The 17,874-nt window shown below is 35.9% G+C and overlaps 1 protein-coding gene across 1 annotated transcript in view; it reads right to left on the bottom strand.

Annotated features, from left to right (window-relative positions):
• The window catches only part of LOC150081932 (protein CDV3 homolog), an 84,115-nt gene that overhangs the window by 16,871 nt on the left and 49,370 nt on the right, over positions 1 to 17,874 (bottom strand). The window contains exons 2-3 of the mRNA XM_090378991.1: positions 10,881 to 10,960; positions 5,196 to 5,341 (exon numbers count right to left, since the gene is read on the bottom strand). Of these exons, the coding sequence (XP_090235117.1) occupies positions 5,196 to 5,341; positions 10,881 to 10,960 (226 nt within the window). The remainder of the gene's footprint in view (positions 1 to 5,195; positions 5,342 to 10,880; positions 10,961 to 17,874) is intronic.

Genomic DNA, 17,874 nt, shown 5'->3' on the forward strand with positions numbered 1-17,874 from the left:
TGGCAATACTGCCTTTAGTTATTTGTTTCTTGAGCTTGAGAACTCTGTGCAGCAGTGTTTATCAGCATAAGCTCATTTTATTTTTGAGGTTATTGTGTCAAACTGATGCTGAAAAATGAACAGACTGTCTTCGTGCAAGTGTTTAAACAATCCAAACTTATTTTGTTAAATTTGTGGAAGTTATGTAGTCCTCAAACAAAGACGATATATTACAGAATGTGTAAAAAATGGGCATTGTGCTTAATTTAGAGTGAAGGTAGGTGACCAAGATAAACATTGGGCTCCACATAAAGGTTGCCAAACCTGTGTTGAAGAAGTGAGATCACGGAAAAATGATAAAAAGAATTCCCATTTACAATTCCCATGATTTGGATGGAAGGTGCCTACGAACCACTGTGGTGACTTACTTTTGCTTAGTTAATGTAGATGGACACAATGTAAAGAGTAAGGAGGGCATTGTGTATCCTAAAATTCTATCTGCCATTAGACCAGTCCCACATGGAGATAACCAGCCAATTCCATACACTCCACTTATATTGGAGAATGTAACAGCAGAGAGTGCTGAAAGTAAAGCTGTTGAAGTCTATATGACTGGACTCAATTATCTGGTAATGGATTTAAATTACCAATGGAATCTGCAGAACTTCGTGATTCTAGACTTAAGACTCATGGTACAGACAGAGAGTGAGAACTAGTCCCCTACCTTTCTGAGAACAATCCCATGGTTTTTAGCAGTAATATAAATGACTTAATAAACTACTTAGGAATTTTTAGTCTTACACAGTGGAGACTTTATCGACTCATCAAAGAAGAGTCTCAAAAGTGTACTGCTCCACAATGGAAACAAATATGAGTAAATTCCAGTAGTTCACTCTTAATGACATATACGAGAACCTGAAGGAGTTGTTGACAAATATTAAGTATAAAGAACATGGTCGGTTGGTCTGTGGTTACTTTAAAGTGACAGGCATGATTCTTGGAAGCAATTTGCTTTTTCTGTGAGTGGGACAGTCGGGCAACGAGTAAGCACTGGGATGTCAAGGCCTGGACAAAGAGGGGCAGTTTGTTGCTTCGATCAAAAAATGTAGTTCATAAATCACTGGTAGACTCCTAAACTCTCCTCCTTTCACCCTTGCACATCAAACTGGGTTTGATGAAACAGTCTGTGAAAGCTTTACCTCAGGGAGGTCCCTGCTTCAACTATCTTTGTACTGAGTTCCCAATGATCACCCAAGAGAAGCTAAAACAAGGTATTTTTGTTGAGGTGAAGGACCAAGATTTTGAGGAAATTAAGAATAAAAGAGAAAAACAGGCATGGATTAGCTTCAGGTCTGTTGTTGAGGACTTCTTGGGGAACAACAAGGTTCCAGACTACAAGATTATAGCTGAAAATATGTTGGCAAACTTCAAGAAGCTGGGGTGCAACGTGGGTGTCATTTTTTATACTCCCACAGACTACTTCCCAGAAAATCTAGGAAGTAGTAATCGATGCATGTGATGCAAGAAACCAAGCTTATGTAGCATCAGCAAAAAAAAAAAAAAAACACCATTCACACATCCATTCCCTCTAAACGTTTGTCCAGTTCCTCCTTGAATTTATTTAAGCTATCATCTTTCACAACGACAGATGGAAGTTCGTTCCAGCAATCAACTACGTGCTGCCTAAAGGCAAGTTTCCGCACATCTATTCTGTAACTGTCTTTCCTTAATTTGAATTTATGCCCCCTCAATGTTCGTGAAGTGTTAGTGAAGAACAGGGAGAGAGGTTTACCAGGACATTAAAGATGTAGAGATGATGTACCATGGGAGGTGGAAAGTCAACATGGCTGATTACTGCTAGATGCTGAAGAGGGGCTATAAAGTAGGAGGATCAACAAGAAAAATCAAAGAAACAAAAATTTGACCCATATTAGATCAGTTTTTAAAATGAGAGATGAGTGTTTAGTAGGCTTTTTACCACACTGTCTTTTTAATAGCTTTCAACATGTATTTAAATATAAAAGTTTGGTAAAAGCAACATTTTGTTATAATTTCAGTGCACGAATTAATAAAATTTTTAAAAAAATCAAAATTTATTTTGTGATTTTTGAAATCAGTATTATAAAGTGATTCAGAGAAACACTTTTTGAGAAAACATCAGTGAATTTTTTTCAAAATGCAGAGTAGTGCAATCAGATAACGAATACCGGTTTCTTTCACTGCCTCTCTAACATGCTGGTGTAGAAAACAGTAAAATTGAATAAATCCAGGCTATTTCTGAAAATGTGTGAATGACCAACACTCGCATAAGACAATCTAATTTACTGGCCCACTCTATTTGTCTATACAGCTGTTATACTCATCACAATCAAACTGGCCTATAACATACTCCTCTTGTTTTTGTTTTCCTAATGCATATATCACAACAAACTGACAACATTGCAGTGGCCACCAATGTTAAAAATTGTGCAATTGTGAAAGATCCATGCTGCTAACTATTTTAAGAGTATGCAAAACAGTATCCACAAATGCGTTGCAAGTCATTGCTGGTGCTGTACCTTTATATTTGTTTATCGTATATAGGGCATTTAGTTATTTTTTTAAGAAGAGGTAAACAGATTATATTTATGGGTATAACAAATAATATTTTGGTTGGTAGAAAAACCGAGCAAAAAAAAATATATTGGTAAAATTACAAGAAATATGGCAAGACTGACGGAATACAAGTGATACTGGAGCTGTCACCAGGTTGTTCATTCCAGATTAGGTTTTAATGCGGGGGAAGAGTAATAAATGGGTTTTATCCAACGATGGAACCTCGTACTTTCTTACAGGGCATGGTTCATTAAAATCAAAATTGTGTAACTTAGGTTTGGAAACAAATCCCGTGTACTTGTCGATCTCCAGAAACTTGAGAGCATGTCTTGTATGACTGCACGATTTATGAGGAATACAGATGTATTTTTAGATCTAATTTGTTTGAATTAAGCAGGGGTACTGAAACGCAGTACCTCCGAAACAAAGCAAAATTGTCTAGTTTTGACAATTTTGCTTTGTTCAGGATTATTGTAGGAGAGTATTCCATAAATGGAAACGATTGTCTGTATTAATTCATGTTGTTTAAAATTGGAGTTTCATGATACTCTGTATATATATACACAGGGTGTCTCAAAAATATTGGTACAACCGTTTAGGGGAGGTAGGTAACATCTAAAGGAACGTGAATCGCATAGGAACCCATAACCGGAAAAGTCACGGGAAAGTAGTAGCAGAAGCACAAGAAGCAGAAATGACACAAGACAGTAATTAGTGGCAAACATTTATTTGACATAATATTAACAATGGAGTACAAGATCGATGCATTTCATGATATTATAACAGATGCTCGAAGGTTCCACCATGAGACGTGATGCATGCGTGACACCGACACAGCATGGATTGGCGGACACACCTGGAGTTTCTTTGACAGTAGCAGCAGCGCAGACAAGTCTCGCCACGAGATCCATTTCCGTCTCCACAGGCGATTCATACATGATAGATGTGAGGGCCCCCCACAGAAAGAAATCAAGGCTCAATAAATCAGGTGAGCGTGGAGGCCAGGCAATGGGTCCACCACGGCCAATCCATCAACGCTCAAAACGCCTGTTCAAATGGTCACGAACACACCTTCCATAATGGGCAGGCGCCCCGTCATGTTGAAACCAAATGTTGTGTCTCACATTTGCTGGAACATCGTCAAGTAACCCTGGCAGAACTTGTTCAAGAAAGATCCGATATTTAGCGGAGTTCGTGTGGGATGGTAACAGGTATGGGCCGACTAAGCAGTCACCAACCATACCTGCCAACACATTTATTGCAAAGCGATGTTGTGCCGCATGGGGGCACACACCGTGTGGGCCCTCTGCTAATCCATACACTAGGTGCATGTCTGCCAGCTCACAGTTTGTATATTGATGCATGCTCTTCGTGCGGCGACTACTGCTTGAATGAGTAAACCAGAAATTTTTCCTCTTGCTAACTGATGAACAGCGCCGTGTACCGACTTTATGGTGACGTTTCCGGTTATGGGTTCCTATGCGATTCGCATTCCTTTAGATGTTACCTACTTCCCCTAAATGTTTGTACCAATATTTATGAGACACCCTGTGTATATATGTATATATATTTTATTTATTTATTATTATTATTTTTTATCTATTCATTTTTCTTCCCTCCCCTCAGACTGATCGGGTGTCTGTCTGGGAGGATTTTTTGTCCCCCCCCCACCAGATTGATGACTGGTTCTCTGAGAGTAGGACAATTTTCGTTGTTATTTTGTGTTGTGTTTAACAGATTCGCACGAGTTGTTATATTCTTAAATACTAGGAAGATAATACTGATATGATTGAACTATTGCAGGTATGTATGGTGCTTTTCTTTTTTTTTTTTTTTTTCTCTCTCTCTCTCTCTCTCTCTCTGCAGGTCTCGGGCAGATTCTGCTGATGTGGGATATCGATCTTGCGGGTTTGTTAAATACATGTGAATTCATGTCTTATTCCCTTCCAATGGAAGTATTTACAAAACTGCACCAAGTTGTAGAATGAATTATTTTTACCTATCTCCTTGGTTGATTTGTAACATCAACCTAGTTGAAATCTTTATTCAAGGAGGTGCAATTCTGAACTTTTATTCTGATGGGGAGAATTTTTAATTTAATTCTTGAAGTGGCAGTGCAATAAAGGTTCCAATCCATTTATTTATTGTTCAATTTAGTCATGAATGCCAATTTATTCAACAGTTAAAAATCTTTCATATTTTGAGATTAAATCACAAATGGGAGAAGTTAAAATCAAACTCTGCAGCATGGAGCTTTTTTAAGGCAAGACAGGAGCCATTACATAAAAAAAAAAAAAAAAACAGAGAGAGATAAAAATCAGACAAAAGTGAATTATACTAACACATCACCACTTATTGTTGCATAGATCATGAAATGTTAAAAATTAAAGTTAAACTTTTTTTCCAATATGTGGTGACTACCTTTCTTTCAAAAAGAGTTTTTTTTCTGTTCTTTTTGCTACTACTAATTACAGTGGTAAGTAAATTCTGTTCCTTCCTTATTTCAATAACAGAATCAGGTAAATTTCTTGCTACTTTATGCACTAAAAAAAAAAATAAAAAATTTGTGATGTTTTATCAATTTTACTCTTAGTAAATTATGAATTCGAACTTCAATTTACTTGGAAAAGGCACAGTTGCTGTTGCTCCAGATGCTGTTGCACCAGTCATTTTCCAAGGTCCCATATTTTCATCTAAGTTTTTTATTGTTTCTCCATTTTCATCATTCTGTTGTTCTCGGAACTGTTCATCTTCCTTTTCTTTTTCACTGTAAATGAAATAATATTATAACCCTATAAGATGTAAGAAAACAAAAGCCTGATCACTGTAAATGAAATAATATTATAACCCTATAAGATGCAAGAAAACAAAAACAAAAACCTGATTTCTTGTATCGTATCTAAATAAGGATTTTATATAAAAACACAACACATACACACACACATTTCCCTCGGTGCCAACAAGTGACCATTCAATTCCACTAAACTCACTGCCTCAAACACCTAGAGGCATTAAGGCAATTTATTTCGATGATCATCACATACTCGATTCTATCAGTTTGTTGGTGTTCTGTAAAATTTTTGATGAGAGAGAGAGAGAGAGAGAGAGAGAGAGAGAGAGAGAGAGAGAGAGAGAGAGAGAGAGATGATTTTACAATCATCTCTCTCTCTTTTGTTTATTTCTAAACAGGGGTGGGGTTTTTTGAAACAGATTAACAATACTTTAATATTGCAGAAGTATCAAGAAATGTGTCAACCTGATGTCAAACAACTCCCAGCCAAATACCAGAACTATGCCTCCTTCAAACTGGAGTGGGGTCCCGACCAGTACCTGACCCCCAGCAACTCATCCAGATGGCCAGTAGCAGCCAACATACACTTTTTTTTAAACAGAATATCAACTGCTACAATGATAAACCAGCAAACACACAGGCCCATTAAATGAAAGTCACCTGACTCAGCTAAATATGGTTCAGTAGCAAACCTTCCACCACAAATGTGGGTTCCCCCCAGGCAGCACCTACTAGCCTACCAGAATAAACTTCTTGCATGGCTTGCATTGAATGTTTAAAAACCTGAAAATTGGAAGACTAAAAAAATCTGACTTTAGCATGAACAGTCTACAGCTATTTTCCAGCAGTATCCAAGTAACGTTCCCAGATTTTTCTTCCAAATAAATGTATATCATATATTGCAGTGGTCAGTTAAGCATGTTTACATGAAATGCAGTAACTGTATATTAAGGATCCCCTTCCCTAGTCCATGGCATTACTATAGTGCACAGCCAACTTACGCAAGTTGACTACCACAGCACAGTCATATCACTCAACAATTCAAAGTAACAAAAAAGCAGCAATGAAATTAAGATGCTAGAAGCAGTCTTTATTGAGAAAAAAATTAATATTAATATTACATTAGCAAAACGAAAGGAAGCAAAGCTTGTACAGCATCAGCAAACAAAGAAGAAAAAAAAAAAAAAAAAGTACATACATAAATGAAACTGTTGTAACTTGTAATAATAGAAACGGTCTCAGAAATACCTGACACTTCACTCATTCATAAAATCACTAGATAAACCCATGCATTTCAACCTGCACCAGAGAAGACTGAAAATGCCATTTTGGCAGCAGTCTGTTTCAGCTCCTCGTAATCATATATGCAAGATTTTGTGTCATTGTAGTGTATGCTTGCCCCTCATGTGTGTGTGTGTGTGAGTGTGCATGCATATTTAAGAGCCTGAATAGGTAGTAGTCTGGTTTGACAGCAAGAAATCTTCAAAAAAGGCAAAGTTAGCCAATTTCAGGCTTAAAGAGATTTTCAGCGTTAGTTATTTCAGGTTTTTCAACTAGCACAACATGCAATCAGGCCATGCACTTCTACAAACAAAATAATTTTAATTTTGTAATCAAATTAATAATAAACAGCAACACTTAAATGAAATGGTGACCATTTGGTTTCAGAGTGGTGGGAAAAAAAATAACCCTATGTATTATAAATTTGGTTCTGATCAAACTAAACAAATTTCATTTTGATAAGGGATACAGACACTCACATGACATTAGCTAGCCATTTTTTGGAAAGTAGACCAAAAAAAAAAAAAGTGACAGTTTTTGGAACACTTAAAAAAAAAAAATAAAAAAAATAAATAATCATAATAAGAAATAAATTGTTCAAATTAATATTGAAAATTATTTCACGCAAATATTTTAAGCACCCTAATCATGTAGGTTCATTTTGTAGTTTCTAAAAATTTAAAATGTTTAGCGAATATACGTAACTATCGCTATCGGTAATTTTGACCGGCATCTTTATAAGTAGGAGTTCTGATTTTATTTAGCAGACAAAAGGCATCTAGATCCCAGGTTCCCAACCTGTGGGTCACGACCCCCATGGGGGTCACAAAGTGTTTTCAACACTTAATATTCACTATGATGCAAAATTCATTTTTAATCAGTGTCTCGATGTGTGAATAACAGACCGTCGAATACGGACCATTGAATAAAGACAAGTTGCTCTCTTAACGCAGTTGAAGATCACCCTGTGTGTTTTGCTAATGCCGCCATGTTTGCAACAATGTAATTCAATAATGTCTGCAATGGGCCGTCTAATGCAAACTGGTGGGAACTTAGTTCGCCAATAGTCAACCACCTTTAGTAGGTGCTATGATAGAAACCAGCCACTCACTATCGAGCACGGGTTAGCTACTGCTTGCACTTTCTAAAATCTAAAGAGTGTCAGTAGGTCGTCATTTGTCTGTGCTAAATCTGAATGTAAATATTCAGAAGACTAAAATTTGTCTTTACCACCTTGATCAGCAATGGCATAGAGAAGCCACAATGCATTTTGTGCAATGTTGTTCTCAGTGCTGAATCTCTGAAATGTCACTTACGAGACAAAACATTCGGAATATACTAAAAAGGATTTGGAGTTCTTTCAATGCTATGAAATTGGTCTCAGACGTCAGAGACTTGATCCTACAGGAAGTTTTCAGCAAGAGAGCACAGCAGCAGTGCGAGCATCATATGAAGTCGCATTGGCAATTGTCGAACAAAAAAAAAAAAAAAAACTTACACGATTGGAGAAACGGTCATCAAACCCTGTATGTTGAAGATGGTGAAGTTAATTCTTGGGGAAGCCAGCAAGAAAAAGATGTGACAAATATTTCTGTCCAATAACACTATTCAGAGGCGCATTTCAGATATGTCCATAGATGTAAAACAGCAGGTTTTGAATGAAATCGAAGTTTCTTCATTGTTTTCTTTTCAAGTTGGTGAATCAACGGATGTAAATTCATGTTCTCAGTTGCTTGTCTTCGTGAAATATATTCATTCAGATGATATCAAAGAAGAGTTCCTGTTTTGTAGTGCACTTGAAACTACAAGGTGAAGATATTGTGGAGAAGATAAATACTTTTTTTGAAACTGGAGGACTACAGTGGAAAAACGTCTGTGGAGTTTGTACAGATGGAGCACCAGCTATGCTAGGGTCAAAGTCGAGCTTTCAGACAAAAGTGAAAGAACTTGCTCCCCAAGCAAAGGGCATTCAATGCATGATTCACCGATATGCTCTTGCAAGTAAGATTCTTCTCCTCTGCAAGTTACTTAATTCTCTGATCAAAATTGTAAATTACATCAAATCTGGAGCAATCAACACCCAGTCTGTTTAAAGAACTCTGTAAAGACATGAATTCTGATCACGAGGTTCTACTTTTCTACACTGCTGTACACTGGTTGTCGAAAGGAAATATCAATCGTGTCTTTGAGTTGAAAGATGAAATCAAGTTACTTTAATGATGAAACTTGGAAGAAAAGAGTTGCTTACTTACAGACATTTTAAACCAGCTAAATAAGCTGAACCTGAAACTTCAGGGAAAGGAAACACACATTATCCAATTTCAAGACAATCTTCAGGCATTTGTATCTAAGCTGCAAAACTGGCGTCAGAAAGTATATCTTGGAAACATTGCCATGTTTGAAAAACTGCAGTGTGGTAGAGGAATCTGAAGGAGGAGATTACTGGGCACGTTGAATCCCTTGAAAAGGAATTTCAGTGGTACTTCCCTGAGCTTACAGAAGAAGCTGCTGCACTGGTACAAAATTCATTCTCTGATTCCCTGAATGTCGTTGTTGTCATTTGGTTTTTAGGAGCATTAGCAACTAAGGCCATATTGCTCCGGAATATGCGATGGTCATTCCCTGACCTTTCCGCATCCTCCGTATTTGGTGGTGACGGGCTCGAACCCCGGTCTAATCATGAAGCGTGTGCTACGCACTGCTGCTCCTTCCCACCTGGCTACGGAGGCACCCCTCCCTGAATGTAGTCGGCATTCCTGATGAAGTACAGGATGAATTCTTGGATCTGCAGAATGATTCCTCAGCATGTAATTTGTTTTATGAAAAATTGCTGACTCAGTTCTGGTGTGCTATGTATCAATCACATCCAAATGTCACCATGCTTGCCTTTCGAGTTTTACTTCCATTTACCTCTACATACATCTGTGAGAGTGGATTTTCAACACATTCTTCATATCAAAACAAAGGCAAGAAACAGACTGAATGTTGAGGATGACATGAAGTTGGCAAAAATGTCAAAAGTCAAGTCAATATTCCTGAAGCTAGACAGAATGTTTAAGAAATAGTCTAAATCAGCAGTTCCCAACCTTTGACTCACAATCCGCTTTTAACATATTTTTATCGCGAACCACTAATAAAGCCTATATTCTCTGAAATCTTATAATAGTCCTGAATTTATTATAAAATATTTCCAGTACTACACTTTTATAAGCAATATTGCAATATAATAATTTTATATTAATAAAAATATAAAATTATTAAGTACCTATAGATAACAATGGTCTTTGAGAATGAAAAGAAATTTAATTTTGTCACAAATGCTCACTATGTAAGGGTGTGTGACCCAAAACACGACTAAATATAAACTTTGAACCAAACCACATAAATTAATATTAAACTATTTTGTAGTCTGGTTTGATAACTTTTGTAAACTTTGAAAGTTTACAAAAATATACCTATATAAATTTAAGCAGATGCCATTACAGAATTTTTAGTGCAAACCCCCTGGAACACTTTCATGAACCCCCAGGGGTTTGCAATCCACCAGTTGGGAACCCCTGGTCTAAATAAAAGGGTCCTGAAGTTCAAATCTAAGAAGACAAAATAGGTTACCATACGATAATTATCTATATTTATAGATTTTTTTAAAAAGGGATTGTTAACTGTCTATTGCAGTGAAATTAACAAAATAAATTTCCATTTATACTCTGTATGACAGAGCCGAACAAATTTAATTTTATAGTATAGTTTCTAACTATAAAGCATTTTTAAAAATCTGTTTCGGGATGTCCTAAAATGATGTGGGCAGCACAACAGTCTTCAAAAAGGAACTAAAATACAGCCCTCAGCTTCTTAAAAGCACATTAAAAAAGGATGCTTTGTTCAATGATGGATGGATAAATGATTTTTAATTTTTTTTTGTTTATTTCATGCTATTATAAATGCAATTTGCTTTGTATAAAAAGTAAAGTGAATTTCACTTTAATATTCACCAAAGGAAGGTATTTTATTTCTAATACCAAACTAAATGAGTTTTTCAAAATTTCAGTAATTTCTTAAGAAATTACTGATTTATATTCATAAATAAAAGCATAATAATTCTCATACTAAAGGTTAGTAACCAAGTGTATTCATTTCCAAGGTGCAGCCTTAGCACACATTTGAACATTCAATCCTGGTCAGTGCATTGGAGGATCAGTGGTATAGAGTAAAGTAAATAATGTTCTTGTATTACCTGATTGATAATGCCTGTATCTTCAAACCTGAATAATCCCTTTCTTTCTCTTCTTCAATATCTTTCCATTCTTCATCTTCCTAACAAGTATTAATTTTAATTATATATTACTATTGTATATTTTTAAATCAAAAATTTAAGGCATGTTATTTTGCAAATCACTAATTCTATGCTACTAAGGAAAGAGCGAGATAAGGCACAAAAGAAAATTTATTCCAATATCAAACTGTTGGTTTATTCTATATCCTTCCAGAACTCTTTTTTTTTTTTAAATTCTAATTTGATTTTTGATAATTTTACTCTTATGTTTGGTAATCATTTCAAAATAAAAACAAATTAATATTTGAAAGCATCCATGTATAAATATTTCATTTTCACAGTTTTTCAAAATTCCATGGGAAAAAAAAAAAAAAAAAAAATCACTGAGGGAACTGTCTCATCAATTAAGCTTAAACTGTTCATGCCAATGTTAAAGAAATTCAGATCAGTGCATATAACCAGTTCCAAACTGTTATATAATGAATATTTGAATATTTCACCTAAAATTTTCTTTTCAAACAGCTCCTCCATTTAATGTATGATCTGAAATTTGGAGACAAATTCCCATAGGCAATAATAATAATAATGTTCAGAGAATTGCACTATATATAAAAATAAGTTCAGCGTTTTTGTCAAAATTCTGCCAACCTAGTAATAGGCCCCAACACTTCTTTAAACATAGGAACATAAAATGATGGTTAACTTCGACACCGAGTCAATGTTACCCAGCATGTTTAGCATACTCCTCCCTTTTCCAACTGCATATGTGTGAGGCCAGATTTTCTTCGTATACAGGCAGTTCCCGCTTTACAAGTTTTTTCTTCTTGATTAACAAGTATCAAGAAAATCGAAAATATGAACATTAATTGCAAAAAATGAATGTTAAACATTCATAAATACTGCATTTCAAAACACGCTCGTAGCTATACAATACAGCGTACCCCACTTTACGATATTAATCCATTCCAGAGGCACCATCATATGGTAAAAATACCGTAATGCGAACCCAATAACACATTGTTTTTTAGTTATCGTTTCAAGACCTCGGAAGTTGAAATTTTCACTGTATAACTATGCTATTTCTCTCTCCAAATGGTAATTTTTATAGCGTAAATTGTATTAGTTATCAATTCAAATCATTAAAATGCACTACACTTTCATCGTTATCATATGTTCTGTTATAAGAACAAATTTTGAGCAGTTTTGTGATAAACATTTTTCTAAAGCACATTCTGGAGGCCACAACCACAAAAACAATTTACACTTTCCAGTTTATTGGGCTTTTCTGTTAATGAAATCTATTATAAACGGGTAGTACACTCGATGTTATTGCATTTGAGAAAATACCGATGGTTGGAATTGTGCAGGTTTTTATGTTATTATGGTCAAATGTGTTCCCCTTCACTGCAATCTTCAATTATATAAAAAACAAATTTTCAGAATATTCTCTCTTCATTCTTTTTTAAGCTTCGCAAGTTTGTTACTCCATGCGAATCATGTTGCTATCTCACTTGCGCGTATCTTGTGATTAAAAAAATTTTAAAAAATGCTTATGCATGCTATCGTGACATTTATAAAGAAAAGAGATCTTGAAAACAAATGCCTCTTAAAGCATTTCTGAAGATGGCTCCTTGTGCAACAAACCAACGAGTGCCGACCCAACAATGAGTGATGAACAATGTGCATTTAGTCGATTATGATGAAGAATAAACATTCTTTAACATTTGTAAGTCGTAAATAATTTCTTTAAATTAAAATTTGCTTGATTTTACAGGCAGGCTATGTTTTCATTTCTTAGGATAAATCAGTCATTGTTCAAACAACCTATTTAGCTACTTAATTTCATTATTGAGAATGTAACCCCTGTTTTTAACATTATGTCTATGGAAAATAAATTCCCACTTTACGAGCATGCGCTAGGAACGAATTAATTCATAAAGTCAGGAACTATCTGTTGTACTTCAACCAAAACACAAAGCAACAGACTGAATGCAGAAGCAGATATGAGAATCCAGCTGTCTTCTATTAAGCCAGACATTAAAGAGACTTGCAAAAAATGTAAATGATGCCAATCTTCTCACAAAAAATTTTTTTGTTTTGGAAAATATAGTTATTTTTTCATAAAAAATGTTATTTATGTTAACATATAATGGGTTTATTAATGTTATTTTTTAAATGAATTAATAAATAAATATTTAAAAAATTTCTCAGTTTTAATTTCTAATGTGGTAAATATCAATAGCTATAACCCACATAAACAAAAGCTCTTTGGGATCCTCAGTTATCTTTAAGAGTGTAAAGGGACCCTGAGACCAAAAGGTTTAAGAACCATTGGTCCAGGGGATGGAATTTGGATAATGAGTTAGTACTTCATCCTGCATTTCCTTTTTATGCAGGATGAAGCACTAACTCATTATGAGAAAACTGTTCACAAATTCTTTGATGAAAATGGGCTGGATGGTAGGGTTCCAATGAATGGCCACCATACTCCATGGATTTAACACCCTATGATTACTTTTTGTGGGCCTCTTAAAGGATACTGTAAGAAGCACAACTCTCTGCTGGAGCTTTAGCAGTCAGTAGTTTGAAAAGTTGTGAACATTTCTGAGGAATGTGCTTTGCCACGTGTTGCTCTGTGGCCAAAAAGACTACAATTCTGCGAACAAAAATGATGGCCATATTGAACAGACGTTGAAAAATTTATTTACTTCTTAAGTTTATGTATGGCTTTCTATTGTGCTAGCATTAATTAAATATATTTAAAATAGTGTTGTTATTTATAGTCAAACATGTTTCTTTACTCATAGACCACAATACAAAATGTATAACCAAAAGTAATAAACTTTCATTTAAATAAATATTTTGCAGAGAATGTCCAAACAAATGGCAATTAGCCTGTTAGTTGTGTGGTGATCACACGACTCCCCCTCCATCAGCAAAACGGTGGTAAGCATCAGTATAATAATAAAATTTGTGTCACACTCAACAAAGCAGAAAAATAAATCCAGTTTTATTAGTAAAAATAAAAAAAAATCCATAAAAATATAAAATAAAAAGAAAGGAAAAGTATATAAAATGCACAGTGGTCTCAAAAAAATAAAATTGCATTGCCTCATTTTTAGGTTGTTTGTCCTTATACTGGCAGCTAATCTTTTAGAAATAGCTGAAAAAACATAAGTAATAACAATACACATATCAAATTATCAATTGCAGAAAAATTTACTTATGCCTTATTGGGTAAATATATGAAATAAGTACTTTTCTCCAAAATAACAAATTAGTTATGGTTCATATAATAACAAAAATTCTAAGAAAGCAGTGATTTTTTTTTTTTTTTTTCATTACTTTGATCATACTAGGATGACAGGCAGCTATATAACCAAAAAACATACTAATATTCTGTTGGCCCATCCCTTGTTTTGATGACTGCTGGCATCGGCTGGATAAGGTTCTGAATGTATTCATGCAAAATTCTCATGGTACCAAATATGTATTAATATCTCTTGAAGCTCTCTAAGTGGTTTTAGTTTCTTTTGCATTACTGAAACACCCATTTTGTTCCAATAATTTTTAACTGTATCGAAGTCTAGACTGTTCCTGGGTCATGTTCTCGTGTGAATTGATTTACCCTTCAACCATTTTTGCATCTGTGGGCAGTAAAGACAGCAAAATAAATTACATTCATTTAAATAAGAGTGAGATGTTTCCTAAATTTAAAACTTTTGCTAATTGTATGAAATGCTACTTATGGTTTTGGCTCTATGACATGGAGCAATCATCCTGAAAAATGCAATTAGCAACATCCCCATAGTGATCTCTAATTGTGGGAAGTGAATGCTGAGGTGTGTACACCCCGACATTCACTGTACTCTTCACAAATTCAAGACGACCAATTCCCCTATAGCCAGGATGAAATTCTCTTCTTCATCATCTAACAGTCTGCAGGCCAAACCACAAAAGTTGAATTTTGATTCACATGTTTGTCTCTCACTCCCAAAAATTCACTGTGTAAATATACAGGTTGATTTACCGTTATTCAAATTCTGTGTTCTCTTTCAACCCCTAGTATGCTGAAACAGTAGCAATTAAGCGTAAATGTGTAATGCTTACCCTCAAAGCAGAAGAGGAAATATGCAATAGGCTTGAGAAAAGTGAAAGTTGTGCAGTGCTCATTGAAGAATTTAATGTTGGCTCCTCAACGATCTATGACATTAAGACTCAGTCTCAGAAAATAAAGGAGTTTTATGCCAAGTTGCAGTGACAAGAGTGTAGAGAAGCATCATACTCTTCATACACCGACAATGGAAGTGCTTGACCAGGCCCCATACGAGTGGTTTTCGCTGAAAAGATCCAAGGGTGGTTGCATTTCTGGACCCATGTTGCAAGAAAAAGTGAAAGAATTTCACGAGAAAATGAAAATTGAAGATAAGTGTTCATTTTCAAGTGGCTGGCTTACTCGATTCAAGGTTCATCATGGCATCCCTAAGCTGGATTTGTCAGGGGAGCAGAAATTGGCTGATTTTCAGGCTGCAGCTTCATTTCATGAGGTGTTTAGTGAAATAGTGGGGGAAAAAATTTATAATGCAGATGAGACAGGACTAATGTGGAAGTGTCTGCCTAATTCTACTTTGTCTGGTGGTAATGAGAAAGTAGCTCATGGGTTTAAGCAAAATAAGGAGCGTGTCTGTGCTCATTTGTGCAAATGCATCAGGAAATCATAAGGTAAAGCTGTGTGTGGTCGGCAAATTTGCTAAACCAAGGTGCTTTAAAGGCATAAGTAACCTTCCCATACATTATCATTCACAGAGTAACAGTTGGATGGACACAGAAATCTTTACCAAGTGGTTTCATTATTCATTTGTCCCTAGTGTTAAAGAAAGGATTACCAGAGAATAGTAAGGTTTTGTTGCTCTTGGATAACTGTCGCGCACATCCTCCTGATGAAGAGCTAGTTAATGGCAAAATTTTCATGTGTTATCTTCCAGCTAACATCACAAGTCTGATCCAAACAATGGATCAGGGAGTGATGCAAAACAAATGTTTTACAGGTGCAACTTCATCCAGAAAATGACTAATTTTGACGGGACAATTCTGGATTTTCAGAAGAAATATAACCTCAAAGATGCTATCTACACTATCAGTTGTGCTTGGGACTCTGTGAGAAATGTTTCATTTCTCACAGAGTCCACAGAAATGTTTCTCACAGGGAAATGTTGGAGAAAGTTGTGGCCAGCTGTAATATTTGAGAAGTCCATCGAATTTGAGGAGTTTCCAGGCAACAGTGCAGCTGTCAACAGCACTATTTATGATGAAATCTGCGAGTTAGTTGACGAAATGAATTTGCCTCGAGATGAAGTCGACGACTGGCTTGTTGTGGATGAAGATATACCATTAACTCATATACTGAATACAGAAGATATTATAGAAGCTGTTGTGAATCATGGAAAAATGAAAGTTGCAGAGGAGGAAGAAAGCAATGACAATGTGTGTCAGGTGGAAAAAGTATCCTGGCAGAGAGCTACTGCAGCATTTGAAACTTTAATAGTTTTTTCAGAACAGCAACCCTTCTTCACTTCTCAGCATCTTATGCAGCTCCACATCATGCATAACTTGACTTTGTCTGAATGACATAACACCTCAAAAGCAAGTTGGTAGCACAACATCTACTGATGCAGATCCAAAACCATCTACAGACCCTCCTGATCCTGTCCCAGCTACATCAGCAGATCCTGACTATCCTCATGCGATGTCTACCCAGTAAACTCTCTACCTACTGCAACAGTTTTGAGTGTTTTTTTTGTAAGTTACTGTATTCAAAAAGGGGTTTCTATAAAAAAAAAACTGTTTCTTTAGTAAAATTTGTCTACGTTTGTCTTAATTTTCTAAGTATTGGGCTTAGTATAATAGTCGATTATTTTTTTAATACTAACTCTCAAGCAACCAGAAACTACAGTTACCCAGCATCCACCAACCACCACTTTGCTTATTGGAGGCTTGAAGTGGTGGAACCCATCCCTATCTCTTCCATCATGCTGTGATTGATGACTTTTGAGGTTATGATGAACATTGTGGCGAGATCCAATATTCCTTACATTTCGAGGGTACGGCTCCAAAACAGTGTTCGCAGGCCGGCCGCTAGTCACTACACTGGACCGAACCTATTGGTAATTCTCTAGGAGGCTACCGGATCAGCTAGTGTATAATCTCGATACCTCTACTCTGCCAGATAGTGACTGGAGGGAGTCCGAGTAGTGTGTATACGGGGAGCATTGTCAAGGCCACGTTATGTCAAGGATCTGGGTATATTCTTACCATGTGTACACCATTTCCAAAAATTTCAGCATGTCCACACCCACTTTTTCTTACTATTGAATACACCATGAATTGTCAAAATAATAGAACAAGCTTATCTGCGAAAAGATTTAAACCTCCCAAGCACTTCCTAATTCATGTCACAAATATACGTGGTCTCAATTCTAATCTCAACGATGTCCATTTCCACTTGCAGTCTGCCAAACCCCATGTACTTTTTCTGACAGAATGTCAGTTATTGGTTGATTCAACTACTGCTCATCTCAGATGTCCAACTTATTTGTTGTATGATTCCTTTTGCCTCGAAGGTGGTACTTGTGCATACGTCCATTCCGATATTCCCTGTCAGAGACTTGGCAATTTGGAATCTGCTCTCTTTGATCTTCTCTGGCTTAAAATCTCTCAACCTCATTGTGTAAAATTCATCTGTTGTCTCTACCGTTCTCCCAACTCCACTAATCACTTGGAGCTTTTTGACTTCCTCTCTTTGCAACTTGACTTTCTCCAGTCTAACTTTCCTAACAGTGAGGTAATTTACCTTGGTGATTAATGTTCGCTACTCCAGCTGGCTTCCGTTTTCTAGTCACACCGACCCAGCTCGTCGAGATGATGAGGCTTTTGCAATTACTACTGACCTTGCACA

Source organism: Mastigoproctus giganteus, chromosome 8 (assembly GCF_048544385.1).
Source record: "Mastigoproctus giganteus isolate SK-2022 chromosome 8, ASM4854438v1, whole genome shotgun sequence".
Classification (NCBI taxonomy): Eukaryota; Metazoa; Arthropoda; class Arachnida; order Uropygi; family Thelyphonidae; genus Mastigoproctus; species Mastigoproctus giganteus.